The following is a 23,419-nucleotide window of genomic DNA, read 5'->3' as shown; positions in this document are numbered from 1 at the left end:
CTGTATAGCATCTTAATTATTTAAAATATAAGGTATCAAAAAAAAAGGGCAACCGTATTTTCAGTTGGCAACCAAAAGTGGATACCTGGTTGCCAGCCTGGCAACCACTTTTAAAAGTTAGCGTTGAGCCCTGCCTATATCATGGGTCATGTCTCAGCATTTACCTAAGCAAATATTATTTCATGCTGCTCATATTGCACTCATATATTTGGTTTCATGCTCACATGGCTTATGTTAAGCAGGGTATGATATTCATGCATCATTGTACTCAAGCTAACAGCCGCATTACATTGTCTACATCTCCCTCTTCGGCGGGCATCGGCTCGTGCCGGCTATCCAAGATCTCTCCAGCTTACCTCTGGTAAACATGCATATAACTGGTGGTGGTGTCTTAAGAGCATTTCAGGGCTCGTTCAGGATAGGTGCAGCAAACCTGCCGCAATCAAGGTAATTGTTCCTCTTCCCTACAACAACCGCTTCTCATCCTACATTCGTCCGAACCCCAGTGCCGTGCTGGCTATCCAAAGGTCTCTCCAACCTTCAAATTGGTACGTATGCATATAACTGGTGGTGGTTCTTAGCATGTCAGCACGTATATTCGCCCCGCGGCTCATGTTTATCCTTGCATGTCTAACCCTGTACGTCCAGATTGTAACCTTCGGGTCTGTATAAAATGTGTCCCTGCGAAGTCAGGTTGCCCCGTACGTCCGGGATGCCCTGTACGTCCAGGATGCCCCGTTCGTCCGGGATGCCCCGTACGTCCGGGAAGCCCTGTATGTCCAGGACGCCCTGTACGTCCAGGATGCCCCGTATGTCCGGGACGCCCTGTATGTCCAGGATGCCCTGTACATCCAGGAAGCCCTGTACGTCCAGGGAGGATGCCTAGGAGGCATCAGTATGTCTAAATTCCCACATGTATTAACCTCTCATTTCATCCATAGATTTCCACTGCATCCCACAAGGTAAGATTTCATCACGTTCAGTACTTCATACTTTCACTTCTTTTGGGGGTTCATCGGAAACGGTTCTTCCCTTCCCGAATGATATCCTACAAAACCTGGGCCTAATCGCCAAACACCATTTCATTCACTTGTTATAAACTGTCATCATTATGTTTCATTTATATAATGTGACCCGATAATAAACATGTATTCCATACATCACGTCTCTCCTGATTGAAATGAAGCTCAGCGCAAGTTCAGGCAGGAAGACCTATCACTTTGTATTGCGCGTCATGGCAATACTCGCTCCCTTCACTAAATGATAGGGAGCGCCACTCCTCAGCTAACCTATCACTTCCCTCCGTTCACAAGCCTAATCATCGCACCTGTTAATCCCTCTATATATGCTCTCCCCTTTTCCATCAGCTGTCTTCCAGGTGTCAACGCGCAACCCTCCTCCACCCCTTCGCCTCCTGCTTCCAACTCAGGGCCAAGCCCAACCTTCTCCCTTCCAACCGGACCTAACCACTTATCACCACCACCAGTGTCTAGACCCGGGGGGGTTCATCGGAAACGGTTCTTCCCTTCCCGAATGACATCCTACAAAACGTGGGCCTAATCGCCAAACACCATTTCATTCACTTGTTATAAACTGTCATCATTATGTTTCATTTATATAATGTGACCCGATAATAAACATGTATTCCATACATCACGTCTCTCCTGATTGAACTGCTATTTTAAAGTAAAGTCAACACATATCGACCCTAATATAGTCTATATTAAGAACGAGAAAAGTCTTAACATATACAGGACTGTCTCAGAAAATTAGAATATTGTGATAAAGTTCTTTATTTTCTGTAATGCAATTAAAAAAACAAAAATGTCATACATTCTGCATTCATTACAAATCAACTGAAATATTGCAAGCCTTTTATTATTTTAATATTGCTGATTATGGCATACAGCTTAAGAAAACTCAAAAATCCTATCTCAAAAAATTAGAATAGTTCCTCAGACCAAGTAAAAAAAAAAGATTTATAACAGCAAAACACAATCAAACATTTGAAAATGTCCATTAATGCACTCAGTACTTGGTTGGGAATCCTTTTGCACGGATTACTGCATCAATGCGGCGTGGCATGGAGGCAATCAGCCTGTGGCATTGCTGAGGTGTTATGGATGCCCAGGATGCTTCAATAGCGGCCTTTAGCTCATTAGCATTGTTGGGTCTGGTGTCTTTCAGCTTCTTCTTCACAATACCCCACATATTCTCTATGGGGTTCAGGTCAGGGGAATTTGCAGGCCAATCGAGGACAGTAATGCCATGGTCAGTACACCAGTTACTGGTGGTTTTGGCACTGTGGGCAGGTGCCAGATCATGCTGGAAAATGAATTCCTCATCTCCATAGAGCTTTTCAGCAGACGGAAGCATGTAGTGCTCTAAAATCTCTTGGTATACAGCTGCATTTACTCTGGGCTTGATGAAACACAGTGGACCAACACCAGCAGCTGACATGGCTCCCCAAACCATCGCTGACTGTGGGAACTTCACACTGGATTTCAAGCAACTTGGATTTTGCTCCTCTCCAGCCTTTCTCCAGACTCTGGCGCCTTGACTTCCAAATGAAATACAAAACTTGCTTTCGTCTGAAAAGAGGACTTTGGACCACTGTGCAACTGTCCAGTGCTTCTTTTCCTTAGCCCAAGTCAGACGCCTCTTCCGTTGTCTTGAGTTCAGAAGTGGCTTGACCATGGGAATACGGCTATTGTAGCCCATTTCCCGGACACGTCTGTGAACAGTGACTTTTGATACCTGGACTCCAGCTTCAGTCCACTGTCTTTGAAGCTCCCCCAAATTCTGGAAGCGACTCTTCTTCACAATGCTGTTAAGGCTGCGGTCATCTCTCTTGGTTGTGCAGCGTTTCCTGCCACATTTCCCCCTTCCAACAGACTTTTTGTGGATGTGCTTTGAAACTGCACTCTGTGAACAGCTTGCTCTTTGAGAAATTTCTTTTTGTGTCTTACCCTCCTGATGGAGGGTGTCAATGACGGTCCTCTGGACAGCAGTCAGATCAGCAGTCTTCCCCATACTTGTGATTTAGTTTACTGAACCAAGCTGAGTGTTTTTCAAGGCTCAGGAAACCCTTGCAGGTGTTTCGAGTTAATTAGACGATTCAAGTGATTCGTTGAACACCCTAGTAGTATACTTTTTCATGATATTCTAATATTTAGAGATAGGATATTTTTTCTTAAGCTGTATGCCATAATCAGCAATATTAAAATAATAAAAGGCTTGCAATATTTCAGTTGATTTGTAATGAATCCAGAATGTATGACATTTTTGTTTTTTTAATTGCATTACAGAAAATAAAGAACTTTATCACAATATTCTAATTTTCTGAGACAGTCCTGTATATCCTTTTTGTAAACATTTGACAAATGTGTGAGGACGTGAGAGCATCGTCCTATGTGCCAGGGCTTAGCCCCGGACAGCCCCAGCCCAATTTAACCCCTGGGTATTTGTGAGGGAGCTCCTATATGGCATTACCCCGCTGAAGTTTACCAAAGTTTAATATATTTCATAGTTCAAAGTTTTGTCAATTGTTTTGTTTATTGGTCAAATACTGGTTTCTAAGGGTTTCTGAGGAGTTTTACTGGAATGAAAGAGCACAGAGTACAGAAGCAACAAAGCAGCATACTACATTAAACCTGACCTTCACAGAGAGGTTGGAGTTCATGTGGAGAGGAGGCTTCAGTGGTCTGTCTGCTCGCGTTTAGTTGTGCTATCTTACAATCAATATAGTCAATGTGAGGTAAAGTGTGTAACCGGTTAGAACTCATAGTTGCGATGAGGTCTTAAAATGTATGGAAAGGGTCTTAAAAAGGTCTTAAAAGGTATTAAATTTGACCTCAGGATTTCTGCATATACCCTGTTTAAATAAACATACTCTTAACACCCTCGGACTCTGCGTTGTGTTTCGTATGTGTGATGGGGTGTTATGCAGAGGGGAGGAAAACAGGACACAGCAGATTGGGATTGTGGTGGAGATGCTGAGCAGTTATTTAATTGTTGCGTGTAATTATTATTTTACTGCGTGCTTCTTAGTTATTCCATATTTTGCTGTAACATGGATCTGTATGTAACTCTACAGTATATTTACTTGTTATCTACCACACTTCCTTCTACATCATACACCATCATTATACATGATGGTGTATATAGGATATATATATATATTTGTATACATATCTGTAAATTGTATCATTTTATTTTTTGTATTTGGGATTTCTCTTTTGTCCACTCAAATACACTTAGTCCGGCAGCCAAAGTGGATTATTTGGCCTAGCCTCGTTTTGACTGTTAAAGTTTTTTTTATTGCTGATTATTAATCATTTATATGTATATAATGATATCCAGGTGGGTGTGGAGTTCTCACCTTTGGGGAAATTGAGAAAATCGAGAAAATCCAAGATGGCCACCACCGAACGCTTAAAATCCAGATGTGTTAATATCTCCATGACTATAGAAGGGACAATAATGACCAATATGTCGTTTTATATGTTTTCAGATACAAGGAATCAGATGAAACCATTATTGTAATGATAGTTCTTTGTCTCTTTGCAGAAGTGATGGATGAACAGTGCATATTCAAGTCGAAATACGGAGACCAATGTGATGACAGGCAGCCATGTTCTAAAAGTGCCGGATCGTCCCGGATAATCTCAATCATACAAGCAAGCCAGACGTACAAAGACAGTTTGTTCACTGAGCTGGAAACTCAGTTCAGCACCGATCCAGACCTGAGTGTGTTCTATCACAAAAATTGTGTTTCACGGTACACATCAAAAACTAATTTGGCAAAATATTTGAAAGCTGACACTGATGAAGAAGCCGGACCGTCTACAAAACGCCTTCGCCGTTCGTCAAGCGTCTTTGACTTTATGCACCACTGTCTGTATTGCGGGCAGCTATGTGAACTAAACAAGAATGAACGACATCCAGAACGATGGCGACCTGCGTACCTCTGTCGTTCTACTCATTCGGAGCATAGTGGAGAGCCATATAAGGTGTATTTACTTGAGAAATGCGATTCCAGGGCAGACAGTTGGGCCAATGATGTCAGGCATCGAGTGCAAGGTGCGTTGAGTGACTTGCATGCAGTGGAGGCACGCTATCACAGAGATTGTATGAGTCGCTTTTTCACCAACAAATATCTATCACAACATGATCACCTTGAACAAGCAACTGGAGCGATCATTGACATAGGCCTGGATCATACTTTGAAGGAGCTGAAAGCTGACAAACATCGGATATGGAACTCACTCGAATTATTCCATGAATACTCAAGCAACTCTGGCAGGACACTTAGTAGGCGAAGACTTCTCGAAGAGCTGCGGCAGCATTTTGGCAGTGAACTTCTTGTCCTATCCGCCCCAGGCTTTGCAAGCATAGTCACATTCACAGAAAATACTGCCAAAACGCTCAAACTAGTGAAAGATGATGAAGAGGATGACATCTCACGAAGTATTGCCAAAGTCAGCAAACAAGTTGTGCGAGAATGCAAGGCCGTGGAGCACGATAAGTCTTCATACAACAAACACATTGATAAACATATAGCCAGCCAGTCGGTTTCAGACACTTTGCAAGATCTGCTGACAGCTATTTCTCCCAAATTGGAAACATCATTGCCAGCTCTGCTGATTGGAAACATCATTACAAGCATTGTAACTAATCGAGCAACAGATCTTCAAGTAGCACTGGGCATATTGATGCGCGACTCCAAGGAATTACTGACTCATATGTATGACTATCGTGTTACATGCAGCTACGATGAAATCCAGCGTTTCAAGAAGTCCGCTGCACTTGCGGTAGCACATGATCTCACTGAGCAAGGAATATCTGATGCACAGCAAGGCTTGGTGCAGGTGGTGTCCGATAATTTCGACACAGATATTTCGAACCCCAATGGCAAGGCATCCACACATTCTCTAGCCATGATTATCATGCAACCATCAACACATTATGAAGACGTACAAGGACCTGACACCATCAGGCGAATCAAAAAGGAAGAAGTGTGCCAACCAATACCAGACGACAACGACTCATTTGTTGTATACTATGGGCAAAAGAAACCAGAGATGCCCAGCATACCTACTGCTTCACTTTCATCAGAACTCCAAGTGATGATGGATGTATCACGGAAAAGAGCAGCCGAGAATGACTTTGCATTTTTCAATGATGTCGTTACACGGGTAGAACCTTTATGCGGTACGGCAAAGGGAAAAGTGGAATCGTCGGAATAACACTCAAACCAGAAACCCTCAAGACATGGGCGTATAGCTTGCACACATGTCACAGTGTGATTCGTGACTTGAGCGAAATGAGAGAACGAGATCACTCACAGAGCCAAACTCAGCATAAGGAAGAAACACCAGGAAGAATCAAGGGTGATCTTAAAGACAGACAAGCTCTGCGTGACAAACTTGAACTATGTACAGATCCACTCGATCCCAAGCATCCCAAAGGCTTACTGAATATTGTTACCGGACAAATTTTGAGCCACCAATCAATCAATGTGGACACTGCAGCAGCAATAGGTCATACCCAGATGCAGTCGTTTGAGGAGAGCTGGCCTGCAGGATTCCATGCCACCATACCCAAACTAGTTACCACCATGTCATTGTCTCGTAAACACATTAAAGTAGGAGACACGAACGTGTTTGACACAGAGGTCATATATGCACGGGCCATGGGCTTGCAACGTAGTTCACGGGATCTAGACACAGACACACTCATGTGTCATGAACTGGCGCCTGTTCCAACAGCTATGTTCGATCAGCAAGGAAACATGAGAGATGCTAAAACAAAATCAAACCTTAAAAACGCCCTAAAGGTAGACGTATCACGAAGGCTCGCAGAACAGGATGTGCACACAACATTCCTCGATGGATGTGCTATCCTTTGGGTAGTGCCATGGCCAACATCTGGAACTGTACAAGACTACCTCGACCTGTTCCGAAAGTATCTGCGCACACACTTGACGACCAGTGATGTCTATCTAGTCTTTGACAGGTAGGCAATGTATTAAATACATATTGCTTTAGAGTCTAGCATAACACTAGCTATATTGATCAAAATTCACAACATCAGTACACATACATGTATGTTTGCAGTTATGAAATATTCGCATTGACCCGATGTTAATGATTCGATTGTATTGATATTTCAGATACATTGAGGGTAGTACGAAGGAGTCGACACGCCGCGGACGCGACAAAGGAGCCAGTAGAACCTACACGCTGCGTTGCACAGCCCGACTACCACCACAAAAAGTTGTGCTCACCGTCACTTCCAATAAAGCGCAATTAATTGACCTGATTGTCGAGGACATAGTATCGCACAAAATAGACTTCCAAACTCATAAACTGGTTGTCACTGGCAGTGATCCGGTGCCACTTGAGATCGAAGGTGGACAAATGAACAAACGGCCAGACATGACCACTACACAGGAGGAGGGTGATACCCTGATCATACAACAGGTATCACGTGTGCAGACTGGCACTGTCCTGGTAGTTGCAGATGACACAGACATCTTTGTTCTCTTGTTGCACTTCTGCCACCTGGGCAAGATAACCTCGCATGTTCTGATGGTTTCCCCAATCCATGGCCGAACTGTTTTGGATGTCAACGCCGCAGTGGAAAAACACAAGAGCATCATCCCTGATTTACTGGCTGCTCACGGTCTAACAGGCTGTGACACAGTCGCGTCTTACTTCGGTATCGGCAAGGCAGTTGCACTCAAGGCTCTAAGAACCGGCAAATATAAACTTGATTTGGTGGGCAACATGGAATCAGAGGTTACAGATGTAATAGACCAATCAACAAAGTTCATGTTGGCATGTTACGGTCAGCCCAATTGCAAGTCTCTCACAGAAGCACGACAAAAAGCATGGTCCTCAAAGATTGGTAGAAGCAAAGCCACAGCTCCAAAACTCTGCTCACTTCCACCGACTGCCGTGGCATTTAAAGCAAATGTAGCCAGAGCGCATCTTCAAGTTGGTGTTTGGCGACGTTCTCTGGAAGCCTGCCCAGCAGCAATTGACCCCACTGCTCATGGATGGTCACGCGACGTCGCATCCGGAGCACTTGTACCAACTATGGTGCCTGTTAACACCCCGCTTGTCCCACCAGAGCTGCTATCTCTCATCAAGTGCACATGCCACAGCCAAAATCCATGCAGTACACAACGGTGTAGTTGCAAAAAAGCAAGTATGGCGTGTACTGAGTTCTGTTCTTGCCAGGGTGGAGGTACTTGCCAGAATGATCACCAAGATGTTGTGGACGATGCAGACGACTGAAACCCAACAATCGTAACATACTAAGCTTGTTATTATGTCTGTATCATATGTTCTATAATATATATATGTTACTATGTCTACCCGCACTTGTATTACATGCATAAATGTATATGTTTGAAATATATTGTAGCAGTTAAACATAAAGGTTACATAACTATGCATGTATTAATGATTGGATGGGACCGTTTGTGTCTCATTTTTATGTGAAGACGAACTGCAAAATATATAGATGTATATCACAGAAACTGCTATTTTGAATTATATGTGCCAGATGCATGTCGACTACTTGCCGAATTATATGCCATTCAGAACATCAAATATTATATTCAATTTTTGTCGCATATTGCAAAAAACAAGTGTTATGTTGTTTGTATCATTACAATGATGGTTTCATCTGATTCCTTGTATCTGAAAACATATAAAACGACATATTGGTCATTATTGTCCCTTCTATAGTCATGGAGATATTAACAAATCTGGATTTTAAGCGTTCGGTGGCGGCCATCTTGGATTTTCTCAATTATCTCAATTTCCCCAAAGGTGAGAACTCCACACCCAATTGGGTATCATTATATACATATAAGTGATTAATAATCAGCAATAAAAAAAACTTTAACAACCAAAACGAGGTTAGGGCCTTGGCTGCCAGACTAACTTGGCCCTTTCTCTTTTCCATGTGGAAAATGGCAGCTGCATATTCTGCTTTTCTCGTCTGGCTCCCTGTCTGCTCATCTACAATGAGACAATTATATAATTAATTACTAATAATCATTTAAACCTGTTATTACCAATATTTCACAAATTCTTCATGTAAACTTAAAAGCACAGCTGTATGTTGAGTGTCAACTTTGCTTGGTTCATCTTACTGGGGGGGGGGGGGGGGGGGGGGCAGCTACATGGATGTCGGTGCAGTCCACAATAATTTTGCAGTTGAAGGCAGAATGAATTTATTATTGACTCAGAATGAAGCACAACTTCATGTCATACAATACATTGACTTTATTTGTAATTGTGTAAACAAATATGAATATTGATTAGCAAGCAGGACCTGCAGGAACAGAGAATGGTGATGGATGGAGCTGGGAAGAGAGAAGAATAAAGAAAACAGACCAACTTTATTATCGGATATTACAAATTCAATTTCAAAACAAGTTGCCGCTCCTACAGTTTTCTAGTATGTAAAGATGATTTCACATGACCAATGCAAAATATCACACTCAATACATGTGTGTCACTGGGGGGTGCATTGTGCCTTTGATGTATATAAATAATATACCATAACCAAATACTATTACATACAGTGGAAATCAGGTTGCCAGAGCAGGTCAGTCCAGTGTGCATGTTCCTCAGGGTCTCAGCAGTTACAGGTGAGGCAAAGAAAATAAAAGAGAAAAAGGTCAGTAAAAACACTTTAAAGTAACAACTCTGAATAATTATCTATTTTCATAATTTTCTCTCAGTAATCACTCAACTACTGTCTTTCCAACAAACAGATTGACTCACTCTCACTATCATCACAATGAAAGACGTCCAGAAGAATGTCATGCAACGCTGCCTGCCTTCCTTCCTTCGACTCTCCCTGAACTGCCTGATATTTTAATGTTCAATGTTAACCATTTGTGCAGATAGCATTAAGTAGAAAATATGCCAATGTGGCGTTAGCCTACCTCCCGCCCCCTTAGCACCTGGTGGAGGGGGCGATAGGCTACTCTTCAAATGTTTCACAAAATACTTACCATCATGACTACTCTTACTGTTTAACATTTTGGTTTACTTCATGTTAAGGCTAATACAAATGACAAGGCTAAGTAATGTAATGCTAACTAACATGCTCGCTACTAGCTAGGTAGCTAACTTGACTATGTTCCATGCAAAACATGTATATTACCTGATATGTTTGGTCCAACGACTCCTGTTCCTTTCATCAGACGGGAAGCGATAGAACGAGCAAGTGGTATGATCTCTTTTGTGATTACAACCTGGTAAAAAGCACACAGGCATCTTGTAAAAGTGAATTTATTGGAGCAATCTCTTATACTTATTGAAGGGAATAAATCAGTCTTCTTCTTCCTCTTTGCTTTGCGAGTCGCAACCAGTCTTGGAGCATTATCGCCTGTGACATCACTTACGCGACCCAGAATGCATTTGGGATTTGTAGTCTTTCTAGTTGCGTATTTTTCATAGTCTTATATTTCAACAGTTTTACGACAAACTGTGACTTTTTTTACATGGAAATGATTGTTTAAGATTGACAAACATCATATGTGTCATTCGTGGCACAATTCAAACGGGATCAAAAGATAACGTTTCTCTCTCCATTGACTTCAATGTATAATTTTCCGCTTCCGGGGTCCCATGGAGGCTCCCGGAAGGGGAGGGACTTCGCCTCTCTATTACGTCCGCAATGGTAATTTTTACGTGGATTTGGGAACTGCCCCTCGATTCTATTGGACATTTTGGTTAAGAAAAAAAGGTGTAAATCACACAAATCGACCAATGGGTTCCAGAGATATGATCCTGCGTAAAGTATGAAGAATGCGAGCCAGCGTAAGAACATTACGCAGCCGACTTCATTTATTGTTTACTACCGTAAGGAAACAGGAATTGCAGGACCCAGAGTGCACGGAGCACGGAGCACAGAGCGGACAGCAGATAATGGAATTGTAGTTTTATTGCTTATAGATTATCAGAACATTTCAAAGGGGACACAGCCACATTGGATATTAACCTATGGATTAACTACATCATCGTTGTTATCGTTTTAATGCCATTGAAGACCAGTTTAGACCAGACAAAGACAAAGGTAAGCCATGTTAGCATTGTGTAGCTACCTAGCGCAACTTCTTTTGATTTACGTTTTTGTTGATAACGTTGCAAGTTTGTATCTTTCAGTGTTGAGGTGGGCACCGTTAGATTCTGTGTCTTTATGATCATAAACAATGTGCAGCTGGGATAAGTAATAAGGGAGCTAGGAGTGATTTTAGGTGCAGTAATAGGTTAGCATTTTTCGCTCGGGGCTAATCCAGAGGCTCACTGTCATTGTGGGGCCTAAAAGGGTAACAGAGTATGTTTTTAAAAAAAATTAATTTTTAATTTTTTCACAACAGTTGTATTTGGATGGAATGAATACCTATAGTGATAATTCAAAGTAAGACAATTATTTTTACAGTGAAAAAGGTCAAATGGAACCGATGGTTCCCAAATTAACCAGAGGTGAGTCCGCCTGGACTTTATTTTTCTAAACCTCTCTAAAAAGGTCAAATTTCACTTGTTTTGCATCAATCTTGATACAGGGTAATTATTATATGTTATAGTTTGGATTCCTAAAGCCTTTAGTCTACTAACCCATCATTCAAGGGTGTAATTTCACTATAAGTAATGGGGTTTCTTTTGGCGGACAATATAATTCACATGTTTTACTATGTTCCATCTGAATTTACTTTAAAATAAAAACAGAGAGAAAAGATTATTAATGTACCCCTTTTAGAAGTGAAGATATAGTCTTTGCTGTGTTAGTGGCATTTTGGAGCCTGAAACCTGAAAAACAGGCTCAGGGCTTAAGAGGTTAATGCCCTCCAGAATACCGTTATGGAGACCTCTACTGTCTGTGAAGACTTTCTTTAATTTTTTATTAATAAGGTAAATTCCACTAGAGCTCAAATCTCTGCTCCTGCTGATGACTCCTCAGTTCTTGCACCGTGCTCTGTCTTTAACCAGTTTGAGCCTGTAGCTCTTCCTTTTGTACAGGAGATTGTCTCCAAGTTAAAGCCCTCTGGTTCTCCAAATTACCCTGTCGCGCCTCAACTTTTTAAAGAGGTTTTCCCCACTGTTGGACCATCTGTGCTGGCAGTTATAAACAGCAGTCTTCTCTCAGGGAAGGTCCCTGAAAACCTGAAGCATGCAGTAGTGGGACCTCGTATTAAAAAAAACCAATATGGATCGCACAGTTCTGGCACATTTTAGGCCCATTTCCAAAATGCCTTTTATGTCAAAAATCCTGGATAAGATTGTCTACAGTCAAATTATGTTTTTTCTGGAAGAGAACAATATACTGGAAGTTTTCCAATCCGGTTTTAAAACTATGCACAGCACTGAAACAGTGCTGTTAAGAGTTTTTAATGACAGCCTTTTATCTACTGACTCTGGGGACTGCGTTGTGCTTCTACTTATTGATATAACTGCTGCTTTCGATACAGTCGACCATGACATCCAGATCTCTTGCTTGGAGCAGTGGGTGGGCATTGAGGGGAAAGCCCTGGAATGGTTCAGGTCATATCTGAAGAAAGAACTTTCTCTGTCAGCCTCTGCTCCACACCTGTATGGGGTCCCACGGGGCTCAGTATTAGGCCCCCTGCTATTTTCCCTCTATTTGCTCCTGTTGAACCCCTAATTTGGGGAAAATATTGGACAAGGAAACAGAGACGTTTTTTAGCTTGCTTCAAGTTCCAATGTATTATGGTACACATAGCACTCTGTTTAATACAAAACATTGATTCTTGACATAAAACAACTACTAACAATATACTGCAAACATGTCCTTGGAGCTAAACTGCACCATCGTAGCTAGCGGCGCTAGAATAGCTAATGGCGCTAGCAAAGCTAGCATACACAGCTACAACAATTACAGAACCCAGAAAAAACCTCCAAAGATACCCTCTAACAACTATCACACCAACAGTGTGCTTTTCACATTAATATTACACACAGACATCAGACAGTCTACATATATAACATTTATAACGGATGAACTCACCTAATTTGGGGAAAATATTAGACAAGGAAACAGAGACGTTTTTAGCTTGCTTCAAGGTCCAATGTATTATGCACCCGGGGCAAGCTACAAGCGCCCTCTGCTGGACAGACCCGGAAAGTCTTCAACCATGACTTGTCATATCTATTACACACTACCCTTCAAAACAGATGTCGTCCCGACATTATAATCCACGATATTAGGCCTATGTCAGCAACATCTATAAACATGTATTAAGCACATACCGCGCTCACTGCTCAGTTTGGCTAAAGTGTACACACTTAATGTACACATTTAAACCCTTGGCTTATTAGAAAGTCCATCATTGTGTGTGGTGTATATGGTTGTGTCTACCAAGCTTTCCTTCCTCAGTCCATAGGTGTCTGAAGTGTATGTGTGTAATGTATGTGATCACTCTACACCAGTGGTCGCCAACCAGTCGATCGCCATCGACCAGTCGATCGCGAGTGTGGTGCAGGTAGATCGCGGACCGTTAAAAAAAAAAGTAACAAAAGAAAGAAAAATTAAATTAAAATAATAATGTTTGAAAAATACGTTTTTAGATGTAAACCTATCATCCACCATCCCGTTAGCAGGTGCCACATGATTGACGTATATTTGAGACACCTCAGTAATATAATACATTGACCGTGCTTTACGTGAACCTCATCATGACACTAGAGAGGACGGCAGGACTGCAATTTCTCGTGTTCAGTGAATGCAACAGAGGCAAGACACCAGACCAATCAGAGAGTTGCTTGGAAATAAACGTGTACTTGTGTCATTCAAGCTCGGCTCTGTGTGCGTGTGGCGATAGCACATTTAGTGTGATAGGGAGAGGAGAGAGGGAGGGAGAGAGAGAGGGAGGGAGAGAGGGGGACCGGTGCTAGCAGGGACCGTGATGTTAGCATCTGGTTAGCTAGCTGCACTAACGGACATAAGGAGCTGTTTCCACAACAAGCTGGAGGAGAGTCCTCCCCTGTCAGACTGAGGGGCTCAGGTGAGCTAAAGGACTCTCAAAGTGTTTAGAACGGTTTTGTCACAAATTATTCAAAAGATTATTTCCGCGGCACACCTTCATATGATCATTATAGTTATACAAACAATAAGAGAATAAATTAAAAACAGGTATGAAATACTATGGCAGTAAAACAAGAATACAGTTTAAAAAGGGGAGTGATTTGTAAAATATCCATAAAGAAGAAGCCAACCTCCTATCCATCCCCACCCACATCAATCACCGGACCTGGGGGGGACAGAGCCTTCTCCGTCGCTGCCCCCTCCCTCTGGAACTCACTCCCACAACCCATCAGAGACTGCACTGACCTCACCACCTTCAAACAACTTACAAAATCTCACCTCTTCAATCTGGCTTTTAAAGTGTGATTGTTTTTGTATTATTTGACTTTAACTTTAACTATATCTTTATTTGTTGTTCCTTTCTTTTCTCTTCACTATATCTGTAAAGCGTCTTTGAGCACCTGTAAAAGCGCTAACAAATTAAATCTATTATTATTATTATAAAGAAAAAGTAAATCTGTTTACAGTTATGTTTCATATGGGTGCTGAGAGATGTATCCCTAGATCTCTTCATGTTGCTCTCAAAGTGCACCAGATTGATGCTTTCAACTTCAATATTTAAAAAAAAATCTTCCCAGGGGAGCATCCCCCCGGACCCCCTACAGGAGGTGATGACCCCCCTAGAGGAGGGGAGGTCCCCCCTAGAGGAGGTGAGGTCCGCCCCCCACTCATAAAAAATTGCACTTTACCCCTGCCTATATGCCGTGAGCTGATTATGGAGCCTTCATTGTAACAGTAATTCAGATGCAATTAGCCTATATAAAAGGGCTCAAATTGGAAGCACTGTCTGGGCCGTCTTTTTTACTCAATTCTGCAATAGGTAGATCTCGCCTTTCACCTAGGCCGAGGTCGGTGATCTTGGCCTTAAAAAGGTTGGTGACCACTGCTCTACACGCTTCTTCAAAAGTCCATGAGTATGTCTGGTGTGTGTGTGTCTGTGTATAGGCAGATCTTTCAGTACCCAGGAACAACAGGCTGGTAGTTAAACTGCTGTACCAGAGTCATCCATGTACTTATGGCTGGCACTGTAGCATAGGGCAGTGGCGGGTACCAGTATACGATGTTAGCACTGCAACAAACTGGATTGCCTAGCTGATCGTATGTGAAGAATGTCGTAGATCGTCTGTCTCTCACAGGTCGCTGAAATCCAATGTCATTGTCATTGCTATCTTCATTTTGAACAGGTGAAAGTGGTGCTGGTGTTCTCTCTCCCAAAGCAATCTCCTCTTGAGCCCCTTGGCCCGACATGTCCTCCTCATTCAGAACATCACCTCCGCCTTGAGCCTCTTGTAGCTGGGGTATGCCTTGTTGCTGATGCTCTACATCCTGGGAGGTTTCTGTAATTTCCACTTCGGGATCCTCTCTGTGGGTATTTACCTGAGGCTGCATTCCAGGCAGAGGTTGGACCCTGGGCATGTGGTAATATTCACAGTCATCCTCGCTGTCACTTCCATCGTCGTCCTGATGTGGTTATTCTCTGTACCTACTTGTTCTAGTTGTAATTTCTCTTTTTGACTTTGCAGGTTGTAGCTGTATCTCTAAGGGCAGATGGTCACATGGCAACAGGAGATTACGGTGTAGTATCCGGCTTCCTCTACCCTTCCCTTGCTTCGGCAGAACTTCATAGATGGGCATGTCTTTCCCAACCTGAAGGATGACTTTGTGGATACTATCTTCCCAGTGGCTCCGCAGTTGACCAGTTCCCCCTCTGGGTGTCAAATTCCTGACGAGGACACGATCACCCTTGTGTAGTACAGAACTCCTTACTTTGCTGTCTTAGTTTCTCTTGCTCCTCTCAGCACATTTCTTTGCATTTTCTGCTGTGATCTCATATGCCCCTTGCATCTGTTGTCTCCATTTCCTCATATACTCTTGATGGTCTGCATTTCCTGTCTCAGGGGTCAAGCCAAACAATAAGTGAACAGGCTGTCTTGGTGACCTCCCAAACAGGAGATAGAATGGGGAGAAGCCTGTAGCATCACAGCGAGTGCTGGTGTATGCATAAATGAGTTTAGGCAGTGACTCTTTCCAATTTGACTTCTGCCTTTCAGGAAGCATCTTTAGCATTTGCAGCAACATTCTGTTGAACCTTTCAACTTGACCATTCCCTTCCGGGTGGTAGGGTGTGGTTCTTGAGCCCATCACTCCACAGTTTTTCTTCAGCTGTGCAAATAATTGATTTTCAAATTCAGCTCCCTGATTGTGGTGGATTCTCCGAGGAAATCCGAACTTCAGTGCATAATCATTGAACACCTTATCTGCCACTGTCTTGGCGAATTTTGACATTGTGGCGTAGGCTTGTGCAAAGCATGTGTAATGATCGACTATTACCAAGATGTATTCATATCCACCCTTATATTTATCTAGATGCAGAAAGTCATTTGATACCAATTCGAATGGCTGTGTGGTGACAATGGAGGTGAGAGGAGCTCTTGTCTCTCTGTAGGGCTTCTTCTGTTTGAGGCAAGCACAGCTCTGAGACACATAGTGCTCTATTTCCTGCTGCATATGTGGCCAGAAGAAACGGTCTCGAACAAGTGATGTTTTGCGTTCCCCACCTTGATGCCCCATTTCATTGTGGAGTTGTCTCAGAACAGTTTTTTTGTACTTTTCTAGTAGGACCAGTTGTGTCCTGAAAGCAGTCTTTCTGTGAAGTATGCCATCTTCATAAAGGCTGAGTTTTTCCCAGTCGCAGAGTAAGCATTTACTCTGAGCATTGAATGATTTCAGCTCTTGTCCTGCAGGCGTCTTACCTAGCTGTTTGGACTGTATCACAGGGCCAATGTTTTGATCATCCTGTTGAGCTTGACATATGGTTGACTTTGAAAGAGGTGTCAGTGTCCTCTCATCCCTCTCACTCTCAATAGTCATCACGGACCACACTGTGTTCGTATATCTTGCTTCCACTCCTTGCACTGTAGCTTCAATTCAAGGAGACAACATTTCCTCTGTACATTCTTGCATCGTCGTTTCAATGTCACAAGGCATTCTTGAAAGGCCATCAGCATCACAATTTTCTCTGCCCGGACGATATCTGAGGGTAAGATGGAAATCAGCTAGCTCAGCGACCCACCTACAGTATATCCTGTGGCGTTGAGTTTGGCTGTTGACAACACATAGATAAGGGGATTGTTATCCGTGAACACAGTGCAAGGTGAGCTGATCAGGTAGTCTCGAAATCTCTCAGTGACCGCCCACTTTAAAGCAAGGAATTCTAATTTCCCTGAATGAAGATGGTAGTTTTTCTCAGCTCTGGTCAGTGTGCGAGATGCATAAGCTAGACCCTCCAGAAAAACGCGATTCTGCGATCGCAGAATTTACCGCATAATCAGCAAAATGGCGCAGATTTCTAAAAGGCCGCATATTTATCAAAAGGCCGCATAATCCACGCATTTTTCCACGCAAAATTGAGAAAAAAAAAAGTGAACTCGTCTTGACGTGACGTCATCAGCTCGCGCATCACAGAATGTAAACAACACTGTATAGAGTGAACGTGTGGAGCTCACACGATAGAGAAAACATCAAGATGAAAATATCTAATCCATCTCATTTACCGACGAACATTTCTACTAAAGACCGGGCAAAAAGTGGGGGGAAACTATTCTGCACCCCGTGCAACTATGTGTTGGAGCATAAGAGAAAATCGACGGTGACGACCCACTTTGATTCATTCAAACATTTGAAAATGCTTTCTGCTGCTGCGGACAAGAAAGCCAAACAACTCACGTTCACGAGGCATCAACCTCCAAAACCCTTTCGATGGCTACAAGAAACGAGGTGAGTAGCCTACAAGATTGAAGCTGCAGATAACGAACGAGTAAATGAAAACAGAATGAGGCGGAGAAGTGTGTGTGTGTGTGTGTGTGTGTGTGTGTGTGTGTGTGTGTGTGTGTGTGTGTTTGTGTGTGTGCGTGCGTGAGATTAAAATAGCGCAATTGCTTTTACAATAAATAAACATTGAATGTGTTTAATTGAATAGTAAAGGGGTTTAACGTTAGTGGCAGGTTGTGTGTGAGAGAGAATAAATAAGACAGCCCAATATTTAAAAAAAAAAGATAATTTTTTCACGCATATTTCGCAACTTTCCGCATATTTCGCAACTTCCCGCAGTTTCACCGCATAAAATCACATAAAACCCTGCATGTTTAATCGCATAATCAAGGATTTTAGCCCGCATAATCAAGGAATTTAGCCCGCATAATCAAGCATTTTTGCCCGCGTTTTTCTGGATGGTCTAATAAGCTATTACACATAGCTTCCCCCCCTGTTCTTGATACAACACTGCACCTAACCCTTGGTTTGACGCATCCGTCACACGTTCATTAGTCCGAATGGAATCCTGATCCATTCATAAAGACCCCAGGGAGTCACAAAAGCAGTGATGTGTCTGCTCTCTTTGGCCATGAAGCCCTGGTGATAGGCTTTCCCTTGATCCAAAAGCGAAAACCAGGAGTTTCCTCCAAGGCCATCCATGATGTCCTGCACTCTGGGAGTAGGTTGGCGGTTGGGGAGAGTTTTTCTGTTCAGTTCCCGGGAGTCAATACAGAGTCTCAAACTCCCATCTTTTTTCCGAACACAAACGACTGGTGATGCATATGGCGAGTTGGACTTCTTAACCCAGCCTTGTGCAAGCAGATCATGCAAGTAGTCCTTCATTTCTCTGTATAACGGCTTAGGCACTGAAATGTATCTTTTTACCACAGCTTCAGTGTCTTTCAGCGATATACTTAGTTTCAGGTTCTTGATATAGCCTATGTCATAATCTGTTTGTGAAAAGGAGGAAGACTCCTCTCTCAACATCTGGTGGACTTTCTCTTGCTCTAGCTCACTAAGGTGGCTCAGCTTCATAGGCGTATCCCATACATCATTAGCAGCTTGGTTCTCTTCAACTCTGATGTGATTAATGGCATTTGGTGCAGGGCGAGACCCCTCTAGTATTGAGGCTGGGTACACTGCTAGAATTTGCTGGACAGTTCCAATCACAGTTCTACCTGCCAACACTATTTCATGTTCCGTAGGGTTCTGCACACTCACAATAATGGATGGTTTGGTGCCTTTTCTCACCTTTACGAGCGTATCGCAGAATTCGAGCCCTTCTGCCCAGCGGGGGTTCACATACGGCTCAAACGCTAGCGTTATGTCATCTTGTGGTGACTGCATCCGCACCTGGCACTGAACTTGGACTTAGTCAGTTATAAAAATACCCTCTAACAACTATCACACCAACAGTGTGCTTTTCACATTAATATTACACACAGACATCAGACAGTCTACATATATAACATTTATCACGGATGAACTCACCTAATTTGGGGAAAATATTAGACAAGGAAACAGAGACGTTTTTAGCTTGCTTCAAGGTCCAATGTATTATGCGCCCGTGGCAAGCGACAAGTGCCCTCTTCTGGACAGACCCGGAAGGTCATCAACCATGACTTGTCATATCTATTACACTCCCTCCATATTTAGAAAGCATATTCCACATTCCACTGTTATGCGGATGATAGCCAGATTTATGTCAAGCGATAGAATTATTAACAAAGCACTTATATGCTAATAAAGGAATGGCTTATCTAAAGCCAGTTGAGTAGCACTTGAAATGTTTTAGCTCTATGAAACCTGATTCTGTTTTCTTCAAGTTTTTATTTTGTTGGTCGAACGCACTTATTGTAAGTCGCTTTGGATAAAAGCGTCAGCTAAATGCAATGTCCCACTAAAAGCACACTGCTAATTCCTTCACTGAGACTTCCATAGACGTAACCGGCCCCTGGGTGGGCCTGCCTGAATGCGTGCGCACCTGACGCATAAGAGGCGGCCTCATCCGCTCACTGCTATCTCTTTCTCTTCAGCTAAGCAGCATACGAGAAGTAACTGAGTGAAGAGAGACGGATAATAAAACGACAAGAAGATTTCTTTAAACAGAAACGACAGTATGGACTCACCTGCGGAGCGCCCGTGTCCTTTGTGTCCGGGTTCTATCGGGAGTGACGATCCCCATACTCGGTGTATCGAGTTTCTGGGGGTGGCTACTTGGGCAGGTATCCTCAGGGTGGAGGGCCACTCGGCCCATCTGCTTCCGCAGGCAGCTGGGTGGTCAGAGGGGAGAAGGCCCCTGCCCCCGCCGCCACGTGACTGAGAGATGCTTGATTATCTGGATAAGATATTCAAGCTCGGTTGCAGATGGCGGTGGCGGACAATAATCTGGGTGTGTTGGGAGTGTCGCTGATTTCCCCTCAGCAGGACACTCCCGCCCCCCCCACCTGAGGACGGGAGTGATTATTCGGACCGCTGCGTGGGCCAGATGAATAATCTGGTCCACGGTATGGCTACCGCAGCCGGTCGGGTGATGGCCCTGACCACCGTGGCGTTGCGTCACGTGTGGTGTGACCGCCCTGGCTAAAAAGGACCGAGATGATCTCCTTGGGGCCCCATTGCCACGGGAGGGCTCTTTGGATCGATAGCCTCGGTCATTCACCGCTTCAACCGCCTGGAGGGGGAAAAGGCTCAGCTCAGCCGCATGTTGCCGCTGGCTCACCCTCAGGCCTCTCCGCAAGGGGGAGTGCGTCCGGCGGTGGTAAGGCGGAGAGAGAGGCGTCGGGTGAGAGTCCCGAGATCGCCCTTAAGTGGCTGGAATTCCTGCGATGGTGGGAGGAACGAGAAATAGAGCCCCTATCTTGTAAATTGGGGTCTATTTTGTCGTACTTACAGTTGTTGGTGGACAGAGGGCTCGCTCATTCCACAGTGAAAGTTTATTCAGCAGCCATCACCAGTTGGGGGGTTTTAATCTCCCCCCAATAGTGGGGCGAGGGAGGCTAAATTGTACCTCCTCTGCCCGGTGCGTGCGCTATTATGTTATGTAGAGCACACGGCTACCCTTAGACACAAAGAACAGCTGTTTGTGTGTTTCGGCGGTGGGGTAACTGGAAAAGCTTTGTCCAAGAAACGCCTGGCAGGCTGGCTTTGCGAGTGCATTGCCCATTCCTACGGACAGGCGGGGAGAGCCTTCCCCACGGCCCGAGGTGGGCCGGTCGGAGAAGTCACTAGCACCCCCCTCTGTTTACAATTTACTAGTGTTAATTACTTGCGGTACCGAGGTGGGCCGGCGGGACCGAAGTGGGCCGGTCTAGAGTCCCGGGCTGATTTGTAGTCCCAGTCCGCCCCTGCTATGTAGTGCATACTTTCTTTAATTTGTATTAGAGTATTACCTGCTCTTGCATGTAATTCTTGCACATCTCAAAGTGTTCAAGATGTGCTTGAGTCAACATACTGTTTAACACTCAAAACAGTTGGGGTTTAAGGTTGCATTCACACCTAAGAGTCCGCATCTCTGGCGCACCAGATGACAGTTGGTTACATTGTTTCATTTTTCAGAAGGTTCGGTTTGCTTTCACACAGGAGAAACTCAAACAAACTATAAACTTTAAACAAAAGTCATGGCACGGAAATGCTGTTCAACAATTGGTCCGACATTAAGCGGGTAAAAACGCAAATCCCGGCAATTTCTACCGTAGCCTCCACCATGGAGCATCGGCAGGTTATTTTCATGCTGCTGTTAATCTGGAGAGCATATCAACAGACTCATAGGATTATATAATCAGAGAACATGCGTTAAAAAACATTATAACACACATAATGAGAGACGTTCTGCAGTCAGGAGGTTTCACCTACCACAGGGGGCTCTGCTGTTTCATTTCATTTAATGTCAAACCTTTATTTATCCAGGTGTATCCCATTGAGATCATTGATCTCTTTTTCAAGGGAGACCTGCTCAAGTAGGTTCCACACGAAACATAAAAACATAAACAGAACAACAAAAGGACATCTTACAGCTAGAGATGTCCCGATCCGATCACGTGATCGGGGATCGGAGCCGATCACGTGATTTTCAACAGATCGGAATCGGGAGAAAAAAATCGGTGATCGGGATTATTATTATTATTTTTTTAATACTTTTTTAAAATTTTGTATTCAATGTTACAAAACAAAAATTACCATGTTCAAGTCTTAAAGTCATCCTGAGGCCTTAGTTTTGGTTTCAAATTACACAACATCATGTATGTGTTGCTTCTTTGGGGCTTGTTTTCATAGACCTGGTTGCTTATTTCTCTCAAATATGGCAACAGAGTGGGCAGGGCGCAGTGTCTAATTGTAGCAGTAAGCTAACGAGTACTGATAAGCTTTATTTTGTTTTGATCCAATGCTGCACAACTGAAATGATCCAATGCTGCTGTGAAAAAAAGAAGCTATATCCATGTTGGATAGAATATCTAATTTAAATAAAAAAATAACCTTAAGGGACAACTTGAATGCTTTTTTTCTTTTTTTTCTCTTAATCTTAATTTCGCATAAAGATCGGATCGGGAAAAATCGGTATCGGCAAATTGTCAAAATCAAATGATCGGAATCGGATCGGGAGCAAAAAAAAGGTGATCGGGACATCCCTACTTACAGCATCATTACAGGGATTACAATTTACATAACTATCCACATGAACAGGTACCAACAGCTTCCGATTGAGTAGCATCCAACCGAGCTTTAAAAACATTTAGTGGCACCAGATTGCCTAGTTTCCATTTCAATTGCAGACTATTCCAAGACAGTGGAGCTGCGCATCTAAATGCTATCTTCCCTAAGACAGTCCTTGCAGTTGGCACATTTAACAAAATTACAGCATTCAATCTCAGGCAGTAGCCACTTAAAATTCGCTGTGAGATCAGGGAGCAGATGTAGGATGGAAGTTTCCCTAACATGGCTTTATTATAAAAATGTACCAGTGACTGAGCATCCGTACAGTTAGTGAAGGCAAACCAGCCCTTGCATACAGGGTACAGTGATGGGTTAAGGCTTTACAGTTTGTCACAAATCTCAGTGCACTGTGATACGCAGCATCTAACTTGACCAGGCAATTGGCAGGTGCCTTCATTAGATCAGATCACCATAGTCCAGCACAGGTAAACAGGTCACAGTGACTAGCCTTTTCCTGGCCTCAAGCAAGAAACAGGACTTGTTCCTGTAGAAGAAACCTAGCCAAACCCTCAGGTTTTTAAGCAGGTTATTGACATCACGTTTAAAAGTGAGACAATCATCAAGCCAGATACCAAGGTATTTGTAACAGGTAACCACTTCAAGTTTTATTCCTTGCGTAGTTACAATACCTACAACAGGCTCTGGTGTCTTTTTAGCTTTTGAAAAGAGCATTACATTGGTTTTATCAACATTTTAAAAGAAGCTTTAGTTCAGAGAGCTGAGTCTGCTAATGTTAAAAACAGCTTGCATTTCAACAACA

At 43.2% G+C, this 23,419-nt stretch overlaps 1 protein-coding gene across 1 annotated transcript; it reads left to right on the top strand.

The window, feature by feature from the left end:
- Positions 1–6,216: 6,216 nt before the first annotated feature.
- Positions 6,217–8,303, top strand: LOC307046386 (uncharacterized protein; the record flags this gene model as incomplete). Its single annotated transcript, XM_079692781.1, has 3 exons — positions 6,217–7,017; positions 7,175–8,000; positions 8,247–8,303. Exons 1-3 carry the CDS (start codon positions 6,326–6,328, stop codon positions 8,301–8,303), a joined length of 1,575 nt encoding a protein of 524 aa, XP_079548907.1. The 5' UTR covers positions 6,217–6,325.
- Between the last annotated feature and the right edge of the window lie 15,116 nt (positions 8,304–23,419).

The sequence above is a fragment of the Notothenia rossii genome, assembly GCF_949606895.1.
Source record: "Notothenia rossii genome assembly, chromosome: 7".
Taxonomy (NCBI): domain Eukaryota; kingdom Metazoa; phylum Chordata; class Actinopteri; order Perciformes; family Nototheniidae; genus Notothenia; species Notothenia rossii.
The sequence above is the reverse complement of the archived record's forward strand: the minus strand, read 5'-3'. Positions and strand labels throughout refer to the sequence as shown.